This window comes from Pieris brassicae, chromosome 10, assembly GCF_905147105.1.
Source record: "Pieris brassicae chromosome 10, ilPieBrab1.1, whole genome shotgun sequence".
Classification (NCBI taxonomy): domain Eukaryota; kingdom Metazoa; phylum Arthropoda; class Insecta; order Lepidoptera; family Pieridae; genus Pieris; species Pieris brassicae.
Genome location: NC_059674.1, coordinates 3,521,569 through 3,545,931, shown reverse-complemented (window position 1 = coordinate 3,545,931; position 24,363 = coordinate 3,521,569). Strand labels below are relative to the sequence as shown.

Below are 24,363 nucleotides of genomic sequence, written 5' to 3'. Positions count from 1 at the left end.
GAATTCGCAAGACAAAAGGAAACGTCGGCAGTCCATAAAAGACCTGGAAATGAAGCATAATAATAATGTCCCTTTTTATGAAAGGGGAGACTTCGACACTCCCGTGCTGCTTAGCTACTCGGTCATATCTGCCTGATTTCGTTCCTAGGCTAGGATGTAGGGATATTTATAAAAAAAAGACCTTAGTGTCTAAAGTGATACATGACAAATTTACAAGGCACAATAGCAATTTTAAATTCCTTATAAATAGTTTATAAAAAATATAATTAATCCAAAAAAACGTAACGAAAACATAACAACAAACCGAGAGAGAAATAAACGTTTTTATACCGTTTACATAATATTACATCTATCTTAAATTTATGGAGCCAAGCAATCAAATCCCAGGTTGGCTAAGAAATACTTATTATGCAATTTTCAACATTGTTAACAATATTTTTGAACTTGAATTTATTTCCTTATTGCAGTTGCTGATAATATTCAAATGTTTATTGAAAATATATATTATTTATTATAGAAATATATTTTTAAATTTAAAATATTTCACCGTTACAGTAGCTAATCTAAATTTGCAATTCGTTCTACTATAAAGAGCGTAATAATTCTTAAAAAGTCGACAAGGAATTCGCAAGCATCTCAATTGACGTCTCTCGCATTGAAAGTGTAATCGTTATCTATTAAAATCAGGTAAAAAAAATTCGTTCTAATAACAAAAATGCTTTACTCTGAATATACCCTTAGATACTAAAATCAACGATATATATATATATGGCGTAGAAAGGCGATTTCATACAGTTTTGAAAAATAATTAAATAAATGTAAGTACCTTTATCGTTTTCTAACGTTTGAAGGTAGATTACCGTCTATTTGCATACATCTGATAAATTTTGGACAATTCGTACGCGGCGTAGGACAACAAGCAAGCTTGCTTAAGGGAATGAATTAGACATTATTTATTACGAGCCCAGATTCAAAATAGTTCGTCTAGTGAGAAATTTTCTCTGTGAGATTTTTTCTAACTTCATTATTTTTGTATATCTATATACACTATATGCATTTTTTTAATTATGAACTGATACACTATTTTAGCTTTTTAAATTTATACATATTCTGTTTTATATTCGAAGAAGTTATAAGCAAAATTGTTCGTCTAGTTGTTAATCGATGCAAAAGACTTCGTATATAGGTGAGTAAATATGGTTAATAATGATTTCCTATTATAAAAGAGTACCAAGAGGATTTTTACACCGGCTTTTTCTCTCGGCCTACAAACACTGTCTTCTTTGCTGAGTAAGGATTTTTATTTAATGACGTGAAATAAGTGATACTTGTATCATATGTTCCATAATAAATATATTTTATTTTAATAAGATTATTTCCTCTTTGTAGAATTATGTATAATAGGATGAGGGTAGGGAGAAAACGAGAGGCACGGGCAGTGTTTGCCGTGTTTTCGACACTTTAAAGACATAAATTGTCTTTGGTGTGATGTATAATTTTGAATCATTTCGGAAGTAACTGTTTTTTCTAATTATTATTTTAACATTTGATTTTATTTTGTTGTGAAGCTAATTGAAATGTTTTCTTTCTTTTAAGCTTTGGGAGACGCCCTCACCTTAGTTGATCAATTATTGAATGATAAATTAACAAATTTGTTTATGTGGTAAACGTTACCACATAAACGGTTTGGTAGGATAAACCAAAATCCTCCTGGTGTCCACATTTATTTAGTTAAGTTAATTATAAGATTTAGTTTAATAAATTTAGGTTTTGTAATTTTCTAGTTTAATTGTTTGAGGTTCCTCTTATAAATATCCTAATATGTGCTAATTTGTTTTATTTAATGTTAAAAGTAAATATTTTACGCTTTGTACTACTTTCTATACTAGACGAACTTATTTCCATCGGGGTTCGTAATATCATGTAATATAGTGAAGTTAAAGATTTTTGACCTTGGTGCTAAACAGTGGTCGGTGTGAATCTTACCCTAAGGCATATAAAAACCAATTGAAAACTATAATAAATGTTAAAAGTGAAGGCTTTGTCGTAGATATCAGTAGTATTTACTCAGTTGCACGCGAAGAAGACGATCTGAAATGTTCTACTTGCTCGTGGTGATTGGGGCGATTTTATTATGTGTTTATTGCGTCCTGCAACGATGCACACGTAATTGGAAAATGTTAAGGGAATATCCCGGAACTTATCCGTTACCCATCATCGGAAATGGCTTACAATTGGGATTTGATTCAGAAAGTAATATAACTTTATTTTTATATTATAAATGTTCAGCTATTAAATTAATATTTTGATATAATGGAGTATTTGTAGCGCTTTAAATATTATGTGTTTTTATTTATTTATGTTAAGTATTTTTTTGTTTATTTGTAGAAATTACTTGGATATAATTAAAAATTTAATTTGTTTTTGTTATATTTCATATGGTATGTTAGTTTAAAGTTAAATATTTTACGACTAACTTGCTGTACTTGTGTAGGTTAAATTTGTAATTTTGTAATTCTTAATTTAAATTAACGTCTGAAAGCCGTGACTGCGAAGCCTTGCATATAAAGAAACCAAAAAATAATTGACTAAAATTATCTCAATAAAGACTTTTTTACAATTTAGAGGAATTATTAGTGAGCATGAAAAGATCTTAAGATGTGTGGTCGTGGTCACGAAAATTTGTCGCTTTTATTTTCTATTAAATTATTCTGTTTCGCTTTGGTTATAGGTATTTGAAATATAATATATATTGCAATGTTTACTGATCTGGTTACAGAATGTACTGATAAGATTTTCAATCTATGGAAAAAATATGGAATGAAAAATTTTCGCATGACGGTCGGCAGTGAGGAGTGGTTGCTGGTGACCAATCCCGATGACGTCGCGGTAAGTTTATATAATAATCAAAAAATATAAGGATATGTATGTTTTGTATGGTGTATCAAGGTTTATAATAATTTACCAAAAATATAAAGATTTTATTAAAGTTTTTAAAAATCGACCTAATATCTACAGAAAACATCTTATATTAATGCTTATTTGAGTGAAATATTATAATTAATATTAATTTGTTATGATATAATGATGTAGTGATAAAAGAATACAAGAATTGATTTTGATGTAACTACTAAAGTTGTACTTTTCAATTATGTAAAACGAATATGCACGTTATTGGTGGCAGTGTGGCAGAATATTTATGTCGCAGTAAAGTAGTTAAATTAGAGAGTTTATTGAATCTCTAGGCAGTTAATTAAATGCCGATATTCAATCAACTCGCGAGATAGTCGAAAATTTTTAACTATCTGTCTGACCGAAAGCCAAAACTAGACTCCGCCATGATTATTTCATGTGTTATTGTTAATTCTTTGTGATCGTGAAGAACTGAGATCTTGGAAATTCCGTGTTTTGCTTTATTGTAAATGGTTAGGTTAGCCTAACAAGACAACAGCCTAGGAACGTTTAGGAACCTCGTTAAACGTTTTGTGCACTCACTTGTCTGACGGAACTTTAGCGACTTGATTGAACATCGATTTTTACTCTCTGATTTAACTACTACACTGCGACATTTATACCACCATAATATTAATGTATCATATTATAAAATAAATTATTATTATATGTCTTGTTTCATGAATTCGGTCCATTTGGTTAAAAGCCGCAAGCGTAGAAAAATAAATGAACTAAATAACATTAACGATCACTTCATGTTTGACCTGATCTAAGGAACCGAGCACTTCATTTTGGTTTATTAAATTGCAATTGAATTAATATAAGCTATGAATACTAAATTTGCTGTAGTATCTAAGTCTGGCACAGTTTTCACAGGAGTTTCCAGCAGTAAATTCAACATATAACCATTGTTATAGTACTGATTGATGGGTCTAGATTCTAGACGTGTTATTCTAACCCTAGAAGTCAGCGTAGCAATGTTTTCTTAGCGATATTTCCGACTAGAATCGTTAATGTTTTTTGGGCAATTAAGACTTAGCGGAAACGAAATGAAACATTGATTCCAATAATGATGAAACTGTTAACTAAATACAATTATTTTTCTAGACAATCCTGAATCATCCAACTGAGCTATGTAAACAAGTTGAGAGGAACACAGGAATGAAACCCCTTTTTGGAAACTCCCTCTCAACTGCTGAAGGTTATTGAAAATGATCAAATCAAATCAAAATCATTTATTCATTAACGTTACACAATGCACACTTATAAACGCAAAAGGAAATACATATTGAATGCTAAATGCTTCTAATTGTACATTTACTGCCAGTTCCAAATCAAGGGGAAGAAAGACGAACTGGCAATAAACTCATTTTTATACGAATTTAACTTAAATTGGATTCAGATTCGCTAAATAAAAGAACAATGCTGTTTATTTATAAACATAACTTAGTTTTAAACATAAAAATAATTTATAAAGTTAAGCCTACTTGAACCGGTCTACAGAAAAGGAAAAAAATTAAGGAAATAATTTACTTTCCCCCTCGAGGAATACTCATATCTTAAAAACTTCTGAACTGATTTTGATAAAATGGTCCTTGGAATGTATCTAATGCAAATCAAAGGACTGTCTCTATACTTTTAATTTCCGGAAAATTTGTAAACTACGTACTCTTAAGATCTTGGAATTATACAGCCTCCAATACTATCAAATTCAATCCAATAATGTCATTAGTAAACACTAAAACATGCATTTCTTGAGGTAATCTTAATGATGTTGGCAAGTAATTGAAATCGTAAATTAGTTTGTTTTGCTTATAAACTAAGAAACCATTTCCGATTATTTGTATCTTCGGAACCTGAACAATTACGTTTCTTTTACTTGTGGATTAGCTTTAAAAATTATAATTTCAAGCAGTCGCCAAAACGCTTCTCTTTGCATGATGGCGTCGCACCAGTTCCTAAAACGCACCATGCCAGTAAACACGCACAAAAAATCAAGTATTGCGTCAATTAAAGTCAACAAAATGTACACTTATATAAAAAAGAAATATACATTAAATGCTTCTAATTTTAGATTTACTGCTAGATCTCTAATTAAGGGCGTAGAACGGAAGAGAAGAACTGGCAATAAACTCTCCGCCACTCTTTTTAATCGCAAACCTTTCTTTTGTATTACACAACGTTTGTAAGCACCTGCAACCATCACACCATGTTTCACATGACATCAAACTATTGTTTGATGAGATATCAATCAAAAGTCTCCGAAAACATTATTTACTAGCACGGTTTTGTGTCATGTGCCTGTAGTATAAAAATATTATACCAACTAATTAAAATAATATTAAATATTATACGTTTTATACATACCTACCTAATAACATTTTTATACCGTCATAGCCTCCTGTATTTTATATAAACACTAGAAAACATTCTTTTTTTAAATTTCAAGGTGAACGATGGAGGTTGGTACGCAAATTGATGACACCAAGTTTCCACTTCAAGACATTAGAGAAGAGAATCGAGGCCGTCAATAAGCACTGCGACCGATTATTTGAACTTTGGGATAACCAAAACAGGGTTGACGCATACAAATACCTTAAACCATTTATGTTGGATATAGTGTGTTGTAAGTGCATAGGGTTGTGTCAAAGTTCTTTCTAATGAGGAATAAAAAAAAACATATTATTAACAATTTCCACTCGCAGTTGTTCTGACGATTTCGTGTATTTTGTCAAGATATTTTATGCTTGTGAGTTCTTTAATATATACTCCTAAACTTTCCTCAAACATTATACTATCTATTGGTTAAACCGTACAATATCCGTTAAGTATTTTTTGATTGGAAAGTTCAGACCTCTTAATTCCGCGTTAAAATAACTACAAAATTGTAACAATGGTGAAAATATATATTCCATCATACTGTATATTTATTAACATTAGAATTAAAAGATTATATTTCATTTGCCAGTTCTTAAAGCAATGCTGTAGAACGGACAATGGGAAACCCTGAAATGGGATTACATCATTTCCGGAAGGCAGTCATTTCCGCATGGGTCATTTATTTTTTCTCTCTTTCTGGTCTTACCTATCCGCAACACTTATCTAAAAAATCCAGGACCTTCCATTGCTTAGAATTCTTCAGACATGTTAAATTACATCAGTAAAAGTTATAAATTTTTTGCTCTTTACAGCTTCCCTGATGGGCGTTGATATGAATTTCCTAGACAGTATAGACCATCCATTCTTCGAAGCAGGCGACGCGTATGTAATTAAATTTTAAATTTGCATTTTGCTTAGCGATCTAAATATATAACGATGCAATATTGCTCTCAATATAATTAGAATATAACCTATGTCATGTAGGAATAATGTAGGTCTCTCGTGAAGAATTTTTAAAATCGGTTCATAGATCGAAGTTGGGAAAAATGAATATATGACGAAATTTTCACCAATAATTATCCGGGCTTTGGGTTACTTTGCTTCTGTTGTGCCTCAGATATTTGTGGAAGCTATAATAAGTAGCTTTTCAGCTATATTGAGTCAGGGAGTCGCAGTTGCACAGGTACGCAGCACCAAATTAGTAAGGATCACACAAGGTAACCACAGGCATATACTTCAGGGAACTTCTTTATTTTAATTGAAAAAAACATAATAAAACTTTACTAGAGTTTACATAATACATCACAGTCATTGTCATTCACAGACTAATTTTTGTTGTAACTTATCGTTAGTCATAGATGCTTATTACTGTATTGGCAAGAAGAAATTAAAGCATATTACTTTGTATGATTAATTGTGTTTTGACATGCAAAATAAAACCAGCTATAAAATTATGAAATTTTAGTACTTATAAAAATGATAAATTTTTTCAGAGCAATGAAAATAGTAACGGAAAATTACTTTTCTTATTGGAGAAGTATTCCACGTTTTGTGTCGTTAACAAAATTGTATAAGGAAACGCAGCGTGTCTCTAAACTTCTCGATGATACGACTAATGAGGTATGTGTCCAAATAAATTAAAATCCTCCATGTCTCAGCTGTACTAAGCTCCGACATAAACCTTTTTAATGTGTTAACAAGAATTTGAAATTTGTAAACCTTTTTGGTCCACAAACGGATCAATTGAATTAATTTTCTTAGCACGACGTGTATAATTATTAAAATTATAAATAATAAAAACTTTATTTACGACAAATAGGTTGTTACAAAATTGATCTATGGCTAGTCCCCACACTAGAGAGTCCCTATGTTGTTTTATTCCATCACTTATTCCATGTTTTAAACAGTTTTTTGAGAAAAAGTAGTTTAAGTGTTACAACTAATCAAACAAGTTTTATAAGACATAAAGTATGCGTGAATGCGTGAGCGTGTGAATGGGTGTGTATGCGCATGTATTTGAAGTGTAGCTGAGAGTTGTTACGATCGCGTACTGTGTGTTAGTTATTGGAACCTCAAAGCCAAGATACGTAAGGATATTAGGACTCGTAATTTTTATGTGGTTTGCAAGTTTGTATTGGGATAGATTATCAAAGAAGCGTTGGTACTTCGTTTTGGCGTCGGGAATACAAAACGTCTGTGCTGAGATGTGTCCGGATTTGTTAGTATATAGATTTGGTGATATCTTAAATAGATCGCTAAGATGTAAAACTTTCGTACAGAATAGGTTTTTGTTTCTAGTTGTTGTCCCCCACAGTCAAGTGGGGTATCTACGATAGGTAACTTGAGCTTGAGGTAGAATTGCTCTTTATTCACGTTCTACCTCAACCAGCATCAACCGTTCCTCTCCATGCAGGTAGACATTATGTTAGAATGGACTGATGAAGTGCTAAATAAATTATTATAATAACTTTGCCTGCTACTCGTTACAGTCTATTAAAGATATACATTAGTTTTCTGATCCTATAAGACTGCATCAATGTGCTTTTCTCAAGTGAGGCGTCGATCTATTATTGCTCCTACATATTTAGTACTTTTCGGGTATTCGAGAACTGGACATTAGCATGCATGGGATTTAATGACTTGTTGTCATAGGGCAGGAGCAATCTGTTATGCTAAAACACGTGAATTTGGTTTCGCTGATATTTAGACTAAGCAGATTGTTTTGAAACGCAATTATTACCTTTCTCTGCTAAGACCCTGAGCTAAGAAACCTGTTCCCAAGAGCTAGCATGAAATATATGTATCGGCGGTGACTAAGTAAAGGTTTCCGTTGTCCAGTAGTCCAGACTGCACAGGTCGTTTATTTTATCAGTTTGTTTTATTAAAAGAAGGTCGGTGCGAGTGCGCTCCCCAAATGTAACGTATTTCTGGTGATTTGTTTGCTGTATGTATGTTTGTGGACTCAGTTTCCGCACTTAGACTTGTATATCCCCTAAGGCGCTGCTGCCTATCCTTAAGGTATGATTGGACAGCTACCCCTCTCACTTCTAACAGTTACATTCTTCGAGGCAAGATATAGTGGGAGAACGTGTGTGAGGCTTTTGCCGATCTATACCCGCCTCATATCAAATTTCTCACTTATAACTCAATAAGATTAGTGACAGCGTCTTCTGTTCATCTTTGTTTTCTGAACCAGAATTGGTTGTAGGAAAAGAGCGATCGCTTTTCTAAAAATGACAGCAGCCTTGTTCACTATTCCTTCTAGAATCTTGGCTATGACTTGAAGAAGGAATATTTCTATGTAATTTGAAATTTCCATTTTCTTTCCTGACTTGCAGTTTGGGGTTACATTGGCTAGTTTCCAAGCTGCAGGAACGGTGCTGCTCGAGATCCGCAAGGATGATATTTAGTCTGATTATCAAATGGCTTCCTATATGGTCCCAACCTCCAGCTGGGATGCCCTTAACCTTGTTGATAGTAGCACGTATTTCCTGCTCATCTTTTGTGTATTATATGAAGGTGTTGCATGTTGAGAATAGTTCGGATCTCTTTTCTAACAGCTTCAGGCTGTTGTGCTACTTTGGGGATGGTGTTATTCCTAGAATGGCGCAGAGGTGATCTGACACTTAACTGGTTGAAGGGCGAACTGTAGTTGGGTGGCTTAAATTTCCTAGGGCGTGTAAGCAGTTTCCTTTACGTGTAGGAAAAGTTCACGTGCAAGTTCATGGTGCATGTCATAGAAGACTCTGGTTCATTTTTAATTTATGTATATCTGATCATATTTGGTTTTTTTATGATGTGATTAAAGTAGTTTATCTATTAGATGATCAACGAAGCAAACAATTGTTATAACAAGTATTTTTAAGTTAATCGACGATTAACTAGATATTTTAGAATCATATGTCTTTGGTTAACATAGCTTTTACACTTTGAAAGAAAACAATTTTTAACTGGATTAAAACTATTTTACAGCGTGCGTGGTCACGGTGTAAAGCACGCGAAACGTCGGAAAAATTTAAAATTGTGTAAAATAATTATAAGTTAACATTTTACTCACAAACAATTCAAGAGTCTAATAAAACAGTGTCAAACAATCTTTTAGGTTATTGCACAAAGAAGAAGAAAAATACACAAACTAATTGAATATGCAGAAAACAATAAAAACCCTGACATGGAACTCGATGTCTTAATAGAAAATGATTGTTTATTGGATAGATTAATTTTGAGCAAACTGCATTGCGGTGTTGCACTCACTGAAAATATGATTTATGAAGAAGTCAAACTTTTTTGTTGGACAGTAAGTATTAATTTGAATTAGATGAGCTATTAAAGATAAAATTAGACCCGGTGGCATCCGCGTGCGAGTCTCATCCCTGAGGTCGTAGGTTCGAGCTTGGCACCAATGAATTTTCTTTCAATGTGTACATTTAACATTCAATCGAATACTGAAGGAAAACATCGTAAGAAAATTGGCTTAGACACAAAATGTGGACAGCGTGTGTGCCCAGGAGGTTGATCACCTATTTGCCTATTAGATTGTCATAAGATCATGAAACAGATACACAAAACCTAAAAAATTTGCACCGCTACTGATTTATTTAATTTTATTAAAGATAAATATTACGCTTTCTAATATAATTATTCTAATATATTACCTATGTCACCCTACAACTATAAGGATACATCAAAGTCAGATAATATGTTAACATAGTCTATGGTTTTCTTCTTTATGTATTGTCCTGACTGATTAATCTAATCAAATCCAAAACCACAGAGACGTTAAACATTGGTATGTACTATCCACTGGGGAATTATTTTTGAAAATTCCTCTTTCACTCTAACAAACATATATAATTTGGAACTGTAACTAATAAGACACAGATAAATATTATCTGTCAAGATTTTTCAAATGTCATAAATGACAGCTAGTTTACCATAGATTCAAGAGTTTCTATGATTTTATTTTCTTTAGGGTCATCATACGACAGGAATAGTGTTGTCCCACGCTCTGTACTGCATTGCAAAGTTTCCTGAAGTACAAAACAGGGTGTTAGATGAACAAAAATTAATTTTTAATAAGGACATGTTAAAGAAACCAAACCATAAGGAGCTGATCGAGATGAAATATCTAGAAGCTGTTATTAAGGAGAGTATACGTGTTGTGCCAACAATAACCAAAATATCAAGACATCTTAAGAATGATATACAGTTAAAAGGTAATTTATACTGTGAACGCCATTTTACAATAAACGATTTCACTTCCACGGTTTACAATTGAAGTCGATTAATGAATACTTAAATCTCATTTAAGAATTTGCTGGCTATCTATCTTTATATTAATGTTCTCGGTTTTAAATACGAGTTTAAAATATATGTATGATTTATAGAGCAAGAGCCCAAGACGGCCAGACTTTCGTTGTTTTATAGAAGCTAAAGAATTTCAGGTACCACATTCAAAACTCTGGTCGCTGGTCGCTGGTTGTTCTTACCTTTGTTACCACACCAGATAAACTTTCAGCTTTTATAAAATAACTAAGCTTTGGCCGTCTAGTATTAGGGTTGAAACGACGAGAATAATGATTCCAGTATTGTAATAAGTCACCGATTTTGGCGTACGGGATAGTTCGCGCCAATTCTCGAAACGTGATTATCCTAAACCTGTGTACCATTATATTAGTAATCAAAGCTATTGAATGTTATATGAGATTTAAGATGTAAAGTGAATCTAGCTCCATTCCTGTATATTGTATGAGTTACTGTGTATACAAATTTGGCAAAGTTTGTAGTAATTGGCATTCGAAACAGTATCAAATTTCTCGCCTACTATTCTCATACAAAATACACGGTTGTTGTATTAAAATGAGAATAGTATATTCTAATTTTAACCACGTATAAACTAAATATCAGCTTAGCCACGGCTGTTAGAGAGATGTTCGATATGCCATCTACCTTTTTCCACAATATTAAATAAAAAAAACATAACCATTATTGGAACTGCAACGCACACTTAATAAGAAGAATGAAAGAATGTATGATATCCCCTGATATTTGGAATCTGTTTTTTTTTCTTTTTCTTCTCTTTTTAAATTTGCGACAACGCACTTGCGAGCCATCTGGCATTGTGAGTATCCATGGGCGGCGGTATCGCTTCACATCAGGTGAGCCTCTTGCCCGTTTGCCTGCTATTACATAAAAAAAAATCTGAAATATGTTCGCACTCGAAAAACTAGACAAGTTGCAATTATTGCTTTCAGATGGACGAGTGGTACCAGCTAATACGACGGTAGTTGTTTTTTACAAAGGGATGTACCAAGATCCGAAGTTGTTTACAGAACCTGAAGAATATAATCCCGACAGGTTCTTCTTACCGATGCATAATTACGCATTTGTTCCGTTTAGCTCAGGTCCTCGTAATTGTATAGGTATGTAAAATGATTTATATTTATATATATATATATATATATATATATACTAGCTGCCCCCACGAACCTCGTTTCTCCTTAATGTGGTTTAGTTAGCCTTAATACCGTGACACGAAAGAATAATTTCACTGTATTATCGTCACTATAATTTGAATTTGATTTACACTTCGGTCTAAGTAACACGTGGTATGCTAACACCAAAAATTTAAAAAGTAGAAATAATTGAATTTCACGGTATTTCGTTTACTACAAAATAAATTTAATTTATACTTTAGCCTCAATAACACGTGGTAATCATGATATTGAATTGTAGCTTATATGACACGTTTGTCGGTTTACCGTAGCAGTGCCATCTATTGATTACTTACTCAATCCAGTCGAAAAGTATCGACATCTGTTAGAATCTTTTGGAGTGAACAGATAATTGTGTACTGTCAATTAATTATAGACAAATAATTTGAAATAAAATAAAATTGCGACTATAATTAAAGATCTAAGCTATCCTATCTCTTAAGTTGGACCAGACTGCTCACGGTGTGCCAATTTAATTTAAAATCGGTTCTACTTAACCGTTTAGGAGTCCATCGCGGACAAACATCGTGACAGGAAATTTATATATATTACATCTGAGGAAAAGTATTATTTATAAGGGGGTGTCATTTGACAACGCAGCGCAACCATGGTGGCAGACATGGTCCTTAATATTCCTTAACATATAATTATTGTTATTATATTATATTTTGCAGCAAATATATTTTGCAGCAAATATATTTTGCGACCCAGCTCTATATTCAGTAGGAATTTTTCGGATAGAATAAATATATTTTATTGGACTGTTAATTATAAATGATTTTCTAAAAAGAGATTTATACTAGTTAACAAAATAATTTTGCTACTCCGGTAAAACTAAATATTTAACTTCTGTTAAATAAATATTTAAGGGCACCATTTTTAGTTACAAGACATATGGAGGCCTGCTATCCGTTTTAAATCCCATTACATACTTTAAATTAAGCTTTGTATTTTTCAGGTTTTCGATACGCATGGGTTGCAATGAAAGCTTCAATATCCAATATTATAAGACGGTATGAGCTTGGTCTGGCTGGTCCCGGTACAGAGCCACAATTTGTACATAGATTAATGACGGAATCAAGAAATGGTATACAACTTAATATAAAAAGACGTGTTTATTAGTTAATTTATTTATTGTTGTATACATAATAAACATAATTTAAAATAGTGTGGTGGAATATGAGACATAGTTTTTCTTTCCACCAGGACCTCCAAAATTAACTAAGACTAATATTTATTAGATTAGATTAATATTTATTTTATACTAAAAATAGCTGAGATTGGCTATCATTTGAATACAAACATGAATTGGTTACAAAGAATTTTCAATACATCTCGATGAATTGAATTCTTCATGTTTAATTTGAAAGGCATAAGATCAAATTGTATGAAGTAGGGTTATCAAGATAGCACAATAAGGTACAACAATGCACCTGGTACTACAGCACAAAAGCATTGAAATGCTACGAGCGTCGCTTAGTGCTACGCCGTAGTGTGTTCGTAAAATAAACCTCTACGATGAGAGCTTCGGAAACCCCTAGCGCGGCTTCACGTTGTATGTACTAGATATAAAATTGTTCTATTACTCCATTAACAAAAGTCATTTATTTGTGACACCAAGAAGATTATAGTAAAAAAAGAGAAGAAATAAGTCATGCAAAAACCATCGTGTGGCTTCCTTAAGTCGCGGACGGCGTGCACAAATGTAGCAACTATAATATATGTTATTAATGAGTTTACATAGCAAGAATTACAAAATATACCAAAAGAATATAGCGATAATCAGATGATTTTAGGAGGGGCATAATTTTTTCATTTTATTTTATAGATGGTAAATACATATAAATACGAGTTTAGGTACAAATTTAAAAATGTATTTTTTCGTTGCTTTAAGCTCTTTTTTTATCAAAATCTGAGAATTGATTAACTTCGAGGTAGCTAAATACTTTTTCAACATAAAATAATAATAAAAAATTGAGTAAGTTAAAATTATTTAGGCCTAGAAACGTTTTGGGTCAAAGACAGCTGTAAGTGTATGAAAAATATACAGATATTGTTTTTTTCGACTCGATATTAAAAGCGTGCGGTAACTAGTGTTTACATCATTTTATTTTGCGATGGTCTAAGTTCGCGAATAAACGTCGTTACCCAAGCCAACTTTAGCCATCGAACTCTTTCTATTATTAAAGTTTCAACCAACTGGGCCACTCTCGGACCGATTTCAATAAAAGATATAAACTCTTTCATTGCAATATTTTTGTAATGAGGAGAAAAGTTATAAAGCTAAGCGGATTTCTCGTTGAAAATATTTTATGTATTTGTGTGAGTTAAATTGTGACTCATTTATGACATATGTTTGACCTTATTTCAGCATAGATATATTATGAAATAACTTCACATATTTTAAAATCTCAAAAATTTGGTCCAACTTTGATTTGATTCCTTTTGGAGTAGAGACTCTTTTGAGACTCTTTTAGCTTTCCTCGCTCAACGAATAAGTCTCGCAATACAAGGAACACTGCTACAGGAACCTAACTTTTTAAATTTGTTTTATTTTTCTATTTATAATTTTTTAATTATTATTATTATTACTATGTAGGTTAAGAATATTGGTAACACTGTATATGTGTGTACTGTATGTAAATAAATATTAATATAATAACTGAATCATTTTCTATTTATACATTTTTAATTATTATTATTATATATGTAGGTTAAGAGGGTTAAGGGTTTGAAATAAATATCAATACAATTTAACTAAATCATTGTATCGTACACTCGCACGCAAGGTCAAAAACTCGCCTCGTTCGTTCCGTAGGTAGGCAGCGTGCGCGCATTTTTATTGGAAGTAGTGCGTGCGGCAGTGCGCTTTGCCACATTGGGCTTCGTGATATATTGTTAGATGCCCGTATGCTTATTTATATATTATGTAACCGTAAAAAAAATATATTATAAGTGGTGGCTATTTTTTCTACCCTTTACTATAATAATCACATTGTAAAGAGCAGTGTTGGTGTAGTGGTGGTTGCCACTCTAGGTTCGATCCCATAGACTTTTGGAGTGAAAGATAACGTCGTGAGGAAACCAGCATGTGTCAGGCACACAATAATAAAAAACGTATGAAACAAAAATAATCAGAGAAACGGATGCGATCCTAGGCGAGGCCTAGGTCTACATTAGTCTACATATATGGTTGTAGCGCAACTGGATTGTTTTCACCTAATTTTATTTTATTATAATAATAATTTAAATTTCTTCTGTACAAACATTACCTGTCCACATTGTATCCCTAACTTTCTTACTAACTACTAATTGACGTGAGACTGATATTAAAGTATCGTGATTCATGTGCACTTTTTATTTTTAATGTATCCCTTTTTTAGTTGTTTGTTTAGTTATTCCTGTTTAGTTTTGTCTTAATAACTGTGTATAACATGTATTTTTGCACTTCTTGCCTATCTTATGTAATGTAATACCTTTTTGTTTTCTGTACTCACAGTGGTTGCCTGGAAGAGATCGCTCGAAAGCGATAAGTCCGCCAGTTGCCCTCCTTTTGATTTAATTATGTTCAATTTTTCTTTCTTTTTATATTGTAATGTAACGTAGTGTTAATAAATAAATAAATATAAGTATATAAAATAAATAATATATAAAAAGATTCACAAAATATGAATTGACTACATCACGGCCAAAACTAAAATCACCGACGCGCTAACACGCGACTTACAGCTGAAAGGAAATGGGGAGGCAAAGTGTACAGTAATAGCTCTACCGCCAAAGCTACCCGCCACCTCCAGGAAAATGAAACGTGGGAAGTGATGGGCTGACGAAAGGGTTTCTGGGGCATAATGTATGGATGAAACTAAGAACAGATCCAAATGGAAAGTTCAGGACCTCAGGCCTTTACTCAAAAGATCTCCATACTCCAGAGCACAAAGAGAAGGAAATAACAATAACTAACGTAGACTAAGGGTATAATAACCAAACCCATTTTGTATGTAATTTTAAACAATATGGAATTTAAGTGTATTCATTTATTATATATAGAAAAAAAGATTATAAATAAACAAAACATTATTCAAAGAATAAAATAATGGAATATTGGTAAATAAATATATAATACACTAATTCCTCGAATTTACTTATCTGCTTAAGAGTTCATTATTGCATAATGAAGTTCCACAAAGTCCCTCGGTCGTTACATAAGCAAATGCATCTAACTGTTTAATGACTATGCCTTTGTTGTTATAAACAAGTGTCCCACATCTGAAACATACTTTGGTCAAACAATTACTAATTACTTCTCATTCTAGCTGCCGAAACTCGTGTGTATTTAAATTCTACAATTGCGGAATCTGTACATACTTATTACCATGTTGAACCAATAAAATTAAACAAAATAAGCTAATATATCAGATTACTCCAATGCGCAAACTATTTATAAACTACAACCAAAAAAAACACAACATTAAATAATTACAAAAAGACCGTTTATCAGTTCACCCAACGGATAATTTAAAATGTTAATGCAGTTTATCATTATTCATTGTGTCACGTGTGCCCTTTTCAAAAGGTTAGTTTTCGCTGATGGTACGTAAAGTAACGGCGGTCCATGTTGCCTGCAATTATAACCATCAGGTACCCTGATATCTAGGCACTGGAGGACTATCGGATTGTTTTCCTTTCCACGTAAAAACTTTATCAGATACATGGTAAGCGCACATAGAGTATTCAAATAATGATATTAAATCTAGGATACAGTTTTAACTTAGAACAAAATCTAAGTTTTTTTTTAAATATTGCTGAAATTTAAACACATCAGCCCCTCAGAGGGTACGAAGTTATTTCGGTTTAAATCTTTTGACAGATTTAGCGATAGTATTGTCTTTGGTTAACATAGCTTTTACACATTGAAAGAAAACAATTTTTTAACCGATACCAACTCCGGGGAAATAAATACAGATAACACAACTTTCTCTACAGCTGCTTTTGACATTCAACACCTTTTGTCTTCAGTCACCGTGACCACGCACGCTGTAAAGCACGCGATACGTCGGAAAATTTAAATTTAAAAATATGTAAATAATTATAAGTTTATAATAATACAAATAGCTTTAATCCGGTTAAAAAATTGTTTTCTTTCAAGATTTAGCGATGCTTATACGTTGAGCGAGAAAAACACCAGCTCTGGAATAACCGCTAGCAGTGTCACTGTCTCTACCCTCAATATTAATTTATCCCCTTGTATGTACCCTCTTATTGTGTATTAGCAAGCAAGGCTAAACACACCACCTTAGGATTATCATATCGCAATATACATCATATCCAAAACTACGGGACATCAATGGAAAGTACCTTAAATGTAGCATATTTTGCTGAAAGAATACTTTATTTTATTTTGAACAGTAAGTATTACCATGTATTGATTTTATAAACATTACTTGTCTCGTCTGGGAATCGAACCTACTCAAATGTGAAAAAAAACCCTTTTTTTGACGCCAATCAAGAGAATAGACAAAAAATTATAATAGTTCTTCAGTAACATAGTACTTTTAAAGACAGGAACAACGTGTAATTAATCCTTTTAATAAAATTAAAAACATACATGAAACTGCCTGAGGCAATTAATTTTTTTTTTCTAAGAAAAACAATCAACGCGAAACGGATGTTTCCTGTTACGTATACCTCCTGTGTTCCTTTCAAAGGTAATATATGCGTAACTAGAGACAACCTATCTTAAGAATACATATTAATTTTCTATGTAATACAATCTAACTTATTTTGCGTGTCTATGCATTCCAGGAGCTTTATTAACGTTGCGACAAGAATTCGTCAAAACATTAATGTAATTTTTGCCGAACACTTTTAAACAGAGCAGTGGTAACTTAGAATTTAATCCGCACCTGATTGGCTGGAAGTCTTTCACAGCCCGCTTCACAAGACATTTACTTTTGCGAACTAGCGAACTGAGGAATCGACTCCCGGTGGGGGCTCTCCCTGGGAGATACAACCTCCTATACTGTTTAAAAAAAAGAGTATACTCCCCTCCCATACGGTCTGCAACGCACCCACTAAAATGTGTGTCCATGGGCGGTGATGACTCTTTGAGGATCCCGGAGGTTCGTTTGCTCCCCTATCCTATAAAAAAACTATTTTGTACATAAATTATATAAAAATGTTCATCATCCATTTATTTTCAAATACGCGCTCAAATTTTCCATGTAACAATCTTTTGTATTCTCCAGGACACGTTCTCCAAATTTAATGGAGTACACATAACTAGATAAGTCAGTCCTTACGAAGTTACGTTTATAAATTGTCAAAATTCTATTTTAAGCAGATCAATAGTACTAGACTTCTTTACAAAAGTACGCCTACACGTATATATAACGGTAAATAATAATTGAGATAAAAGGGTGAACATGTAGGCTTTGATTCTTTATTTGAATATATTTATGTAGAGAAACGAGCCTGTGACTGTGAATTTATTTATTTCATATTATATAAAACTAGCTGACCCGGCAAACGTTGTTTTGCCATGACACATTTTTTAGTTCAATAAAAATTATCCTCAATTATAATAAATAATAGAGGGGTGAAAATTAAGGGTTTTATGTATTTTTTAATGCAACATAATAAAATTTAAAAAAAAACATGTTATCCAAATATATTTTTTTTGGGGTGAGCACTCCTTAAGGGGTTTCAAAGATAGATAGAGTAGCCGATTCTCAGACTTACTGAAAATGCATAAAAAATTTCATAAGAATCGATGTAACTGTTTCGGAGGGGTATGGGAACGAACATTGTGACATGAGAATTTTATATATATAAAATAACATATATAATAACAAAAAACAATTGTAAATGTAACAATGGTGTACATGGTGTAATGCAGCTCCTAACAAACGTTGTGTAAAACAAAAACTTGGCGATTAAAAAGAGTGGCGGAGACTTTATTGCCAGTTCTCTTCCGTTCTATACCCTCGATTTGAGAACTGGGAGTAAATGAAAAATTAGAAGCATTTCGTATACATTTTTGTTTTTTCGTCCATAAGTGTACATTGTGTTACCTATATGTATAAATGATTTTGAATTTGATTTATACGAAACATTTACGAAATAAAAAAACTATAACAATTATTAAATACATTTTGGTGTGTATGTGGAGTATGCTCATTATACAGGCGCTACAAATAAACCGTTCGAATCAAGGCTTTAAAATAGGTCGGTCTAAGTCCGGGCTGAGCGATATAAAACTGATTTCTTTCCATAGAGATGTGAACAAAGCACGCTTACGTATTACGTGTAACTATTTAAATTGTATCCAATAAAAGTGAGCTAATTTTATAAAGCGATGTAAAGTGACTCAAAAATCAAATTAAACTATCAAAACCAGATTCTGAACAAAAGCACAAAACAAGTAATGAAGTAGATCACAAAGAGAAAATGTATTAAAAGAAGAAACCATTTCGGAGCGAAGTATATTCCAAAAAGTTTGGTATTGGTTAACAGCGATTGCTCACTTCGATGGGCCGATTCATTGCCCCGTTGTTTCGGCTCTCGTATCGAAAAAGGCTTTGATTGGCTGCAATCGCCACTAGAAATGAACATGCCCATTCTCTAGCGAATTCAAAGGCGTCCTGACACACGTTTGAAATTGAATATTTGACAAAGTCATTCTCAACATGTACAATACCAGACTCAACTGGCCATTCTATTTATGGCATACAAAACTTATCTTTGTTTTACAGTATTAATAAACTTACATTTTTTTTAAATAGAATATGGGGCAAACAGGCAGGAGGCTCTTGACGTTAAGTAATACCGCCGCCCATGTGCACTCTCAATGCTGTAGGATTCGCGAGTGCGTTGCCGGTATTTTTAGAATTGGTACGCTATTTCCTTAAAGGAATCCAAGTCAAATTCGGTATTGATGATGAAACTCAACTGCAGGTTATCCGTACAACCCTTCTGAACACTCTCCCACTGAAGTAGAGTAGGGTAGTTCCGAACCAATTCGACTTAGGGTCCTTCAAGAAAAGAGCGTAACAATTCTTAAAATACCGGCAACGCACTTGCGAGCCTTCTGGCAATGTGAATGTCCATGGGCGCCGGTTTCACGTAACATCACATGAGGTCCCTGCCTGTTTGCCTCGTATTACATTTTTTTTAAATCCATGGTAAATACAGAAGATGAGTGAGCACAAATCTCTACGCAACTATCTGCTTACGCTTGAAATATTTTTGGTCTGCGGTGTTGAATATCTAAAAGCAAAGTTGAAAGCTTTAAAAAGAGTTGGATATTGACAATAAAATTGAATTAGTTGGCGGGCGCACGCTCCTAGGTCTGTCGGTAATCCTATTGCGGTGCCGACTCGCACCAGTTGGTTCTAAAAGTTAGAACGCGGTACCAACAAAACGGCGGTAACGCCTCGGGACTTATCGCACTAGCGCGGGCTTTGTACCGAACCAAGTATGACTACTTTACTCATCTGTATACAGCTCGGAACGTGTGTTGCAATATTGAAAGCACTCACCGTGCGCTTCCATCTGTGGACATTTTATTTCACCTGGAGAGGAAAGTTTGCGAGAAAAGTTTATGTTGCGTACAGGGTTTTTCTAGCTCTGAGTATTCCAATTTCAAAAATTATGGTGTCCGCTTGAAGAGTTTGTTTCGTATGACTATAACAGACATTTGAAAAACGAATTCTGAAAACAGTATTGGAATTTCAAAAGCATATGTTCTTTTATTTGAAACTGGCATAAAGATAAAACTATTGCCATTACATAAAAAAAGTTTATGTTCATAATTTAAAAGTAAAACGAGACAATTGATACGTTTTCATAATGTGATACAGTTAAATGATGACTAATGACATTCATTAATAAATAAGTGAGCAACAAAGTCTTTTATCGAAATTAATGAGAGCATAAATCTTAAAAATGGAGATTAATATTCGTAATTGTAAGAAAATGCGTAAAATAATTGCTACAATATCACAAGCTGGTGCCCGCAAGTTTGTCTACCTAATTAAAAGGATGCAATTATTTCCGGGTGTTGGGAGCACGAATAACTAATAATAGTATGGTTCGCTTTTAGTGTTAATAACCTAACCTAATTTATTTAATATATAAAAGGGTGCAACGGGCATAGACACTCTCAAATACATAAGGCCCGCATGTGCGTTGCCGGTCTTTTAATGATTGGTACGCTCTTTACCCTAAGTTAAATTGATTCGGAAATACTTCAGCTTCAGCTGTGCTGCGCAGCGCTCAGTGGAACGACGCATCTACCCCTAAACTTTTCAGTCTTTATTTTTATAATCTGTACTAATATTATAAGGAGGAAAAATTCAATTGTCCGATAGACTCCAGAACAACTGGACCGGTTTGAAAAATTCTATCACCGTATAGACACAAATATCAAACCGTGCAGAGACAGGAACAGCGCGATGAGTAACGTTTGGAGGCAGATTATTGAAATATTAGTATAATTGACGATAAAGATACAAAGAGCTGTCTACAAAGGAAACATCGCAATACAGAGAAAAATGACACAAAAATATTCATACTTTCAAGTTCTGTGATTTGCGAAGTAAAAAAGAATCCCCCGAAGCGATAAAGTACACAGAGGCTGCAAACAGGAACGTGATTTTGCACACAAAGATTCGTACTATAAAGATGCCGATAGTAACCATTCTTCTTTATATAGGCAAAGGTATTTATCCAGATAGTTATTTATAATAGATTAGATATTTATAATAGATTTTAGCTAAGTGGACGTCCACAGCTTTGGCCTAGTGTCTTCGGCGTGCCACTCTCATCCTTGAGGTCGTAGGTTCAATCCCTAGCTGTGCATCAATGGATTCTCATCTATGTGCGAATTTAACATTAGCTCGAACGGCAAAGGAAAACAATAGGAAAGTGCCTTAGACCGTACTACGTAAAATTTGACAGCGTGCGTCGGGCACAGAATACTGATCACCTACACGCCTATGCGACTACTTCGATTATGAAACAGAAATCTGTGGCCAGACCTAAAAAGGTTGTAGCGCCTTTGATTTTTTTTAGTGGACGTGCGAACTAATTGGTACTGGTGGTAATTACACAAATGAGAGATCGATATCCTTAAGGAATGAAGCATTCCAGTACCACGGGCAACCGTTAAGAGCTATAAAATTAGTTCAAAGAAACAAATGAAATCTGAATCCAAGATCTACGACCGTTAGAGTGCCTTTAGAATTATTTTATATAATCATTTAACCTAAATGATTTGATGATTACATTGAATAAAAAACACGAGGAAAATGTTAACTAGATTAAGGAGCTGTCTTCGAGCACATTAGTGTTTGTGTTACCTGCCAGATCAAACAATTCTCTCAAAGTAAAATTCCGAAAAAAAGCGTAAAATATTATACTTTTCTATTATGGACAGTGTTCGCTGATGTTACCTTAGTTAGAAACTGGTTTAGCCGTCTTGGTTTTGTTTGCAAAAAAGTCATAGAAAACGATGGTTTATGAAAGGGACGCCTATAGCCTCCATGGGGTTATAAATTTGTGTTGGAAAACTTACGTGCTATAGACGTGACGTAAGTCAATGATGTGTTAAAATTGAAAAGGATTATTTTCCGCAGAGTTCTCTCCATGCACACGCCTGGTGAGGAATGCCTTAGATGCTATTTGCACCTATAAGTTAATTAAGGCATCGCAACGTTCACTTTATAAAATATGCAGATAAGTTACGGGAATTGATTCTGTGCACAAAGGAGGAAGGCAGCTGTCTATACACAGGCGGTGAGATTTCGGCAGTAATTTCCCAAGAGAACACACCTTTATCTTACTGAAAATATTTCGAATTACTCGTTTGTCGACATGATTGAACTCTACACGATCCGTGTATTCATTTCTTTATATCAACGATGTTACTAGACATAGAAAAAATCTAATATTTTAAAATTGCAAACCACAAACACATCGTCTTACCGCATATCACAAATCAACAAAATCGATGTTAAACTGTATACATAAACCGTACATTTAATTGTCTTTTAGAGAAATAGTGTAGTATAACACTATTGAAAGGCACCGGTACAAAGAAGCAGAAGAAATATAGAATACGGTGCCGTCCCTATAACATGTGGACACGACCAGCGACCAGATATATACCTCGTAATATAGCCCCTCGTATATATAAGTTTAAGTAAACAGAGTTTACATAGGGTCCGTTAATTTTAATTTTATAAGTGGCAATATAAATTAATTGTAATTAAATTTTTTCCTCAATGAATACATATTATTTATATAAATAAATAAACAATTTTACTTACAGCATAAAAAATAAGACGGGGAAGTAGTTCTCTTTTTAATTTTTTTAAGAAGATTGAGATAGGCAATAGTTAAAATATATTTAATTGTTACTATCATAATAATTGTTATTATAAGTTGAATAAATAAATAAGTTCAATATAGAAAATGATACCTTCATAACCTTAAGATAAGTGTCTGTCCAATGTCCTCGCTGAATTTAAATCGTATAACATACAAAGAAACTTATTTCTTTGTATTATATATCTGTTTATACATATAGCTTAAAATTCCAGGACAATGATTCTTTTGTTAAAGCTTTATTGTGCTTTGTAGCCTAGCCACGAGAGCTTTCTGAGAAAAATCGCCTTTGACTGATAAGACATTCCTCTTTTGATCTGTCCAAGCGCTTTGCACGGCTCTCTATAAGGTGTTCCAAAGTTTGGATATGTATCTCTCGTAATACTAAAATTATCCAGCGGCCTTACAACCCTAAAGGGTCTAGCCTCAGATTGCATCAATTTCTTGATAAAAAAAATTATACACAAGTGACCTTCTGTGCCTGTGTGTGATTTTTGGTTTTCTCACGATGTTTGTCTTCACCGTAGAATCAAGTACAAGATAATTCCATTGGTACATAGCCGTGATTAAACCGATCTCAGGGTTGAGGGTCTCACGCAAAGACATTAGGATGACACTGCTCTGAATGTGCAAATAGGATTAAAAAATACACGCCCTGTTTGGAAATAATATGGGGGACATACATCTAGATAAATCTTTCCGGAATCACCTATAATATACTGCATATTTGTGTGTTGGAAATAAAAAGAAAGAATGGTATTACAAAGTGAAAAACTACATATTTTCATTACTGATATATATTCACACATATTTATAATATAACATTAATTACGTAGAATATTTTTTTAAAAGCTTAATATCTTAATTTGTTTTTGGTAATTTTTTAAGCTAATTTACTTTATTAAAACATAATCTTTTCCCCACTTGTTTTCCTATCCTTCCTTAGAACCTTTCTAGGTTCTAACGCCTATACCTATATAAGTTACGTAATAAATTTTCCACCGAAATTCACGCCTCCCACCCTAATTCAGTTAAGCAGAGCCTTTGCAAAATTTTGCAAAAATTTATCATTTATATCTCTTGCTTTTTAGATCATATAATTATTTGTAAGAATTCTATTAGCAATCGTTATTAAGTTTGAAGGTTGCTGTGT

General features: G+C 33.2%; 1 protein-coding gene across 3 annotated transcripts; it reads left to right on the top strand.

The window, feature by feature from the left end:
* The first annotated feature begins 556 nt into the window (after positions 1 to 556).
* On the top strand, positions 557 to 15,178 carry LOC123715648 (probable cytochrome P450 4s3). 3 transcript variants are annotated; one of them, XM_045670848.1, is made up of 11 exons: positions 557 to 687; positions 2,051 to 2,253; positions 2,780 to 2,889; positions 4,060 to 4,153; positions 5,402 to 5,578; positions 6,144 to 6,213; positions 6,825 to 6,951; positions 9,434 to 9,628; positions 10,304 to 10,547; positions 11,586 to 11,753; positions 12,784 to 15,178. In XM_045670848.1, exons 2-11 carry the CDS (start codon positions 2,097 to 2,099, stop codon positions 12,945 to 12,947), a joined length of 1,506 nt encoding a protein of 501 aa, XP_045526804.1. In that variant the 5' UTR covers positions 557 to 687; positions 2,051 to 2,096; the 3' UTR covers positions 12,948 to 15,178. The 3 variants fall into 3 exon arrangements, with proteins under 3 accessions (XP_045526804.1, XP_045526806.1, XP_045526805.1); XM_045670849.1 differs by having other exon boundaries at positions 687 to 818; XM_045670850.1 differs by lacking the exon at positions 2,051 to 2,253 and having other exon boundaries at positions 579 to 687.
* Positions 15,179 to 24,363: the final 9,185 nt, after the last annotated feature.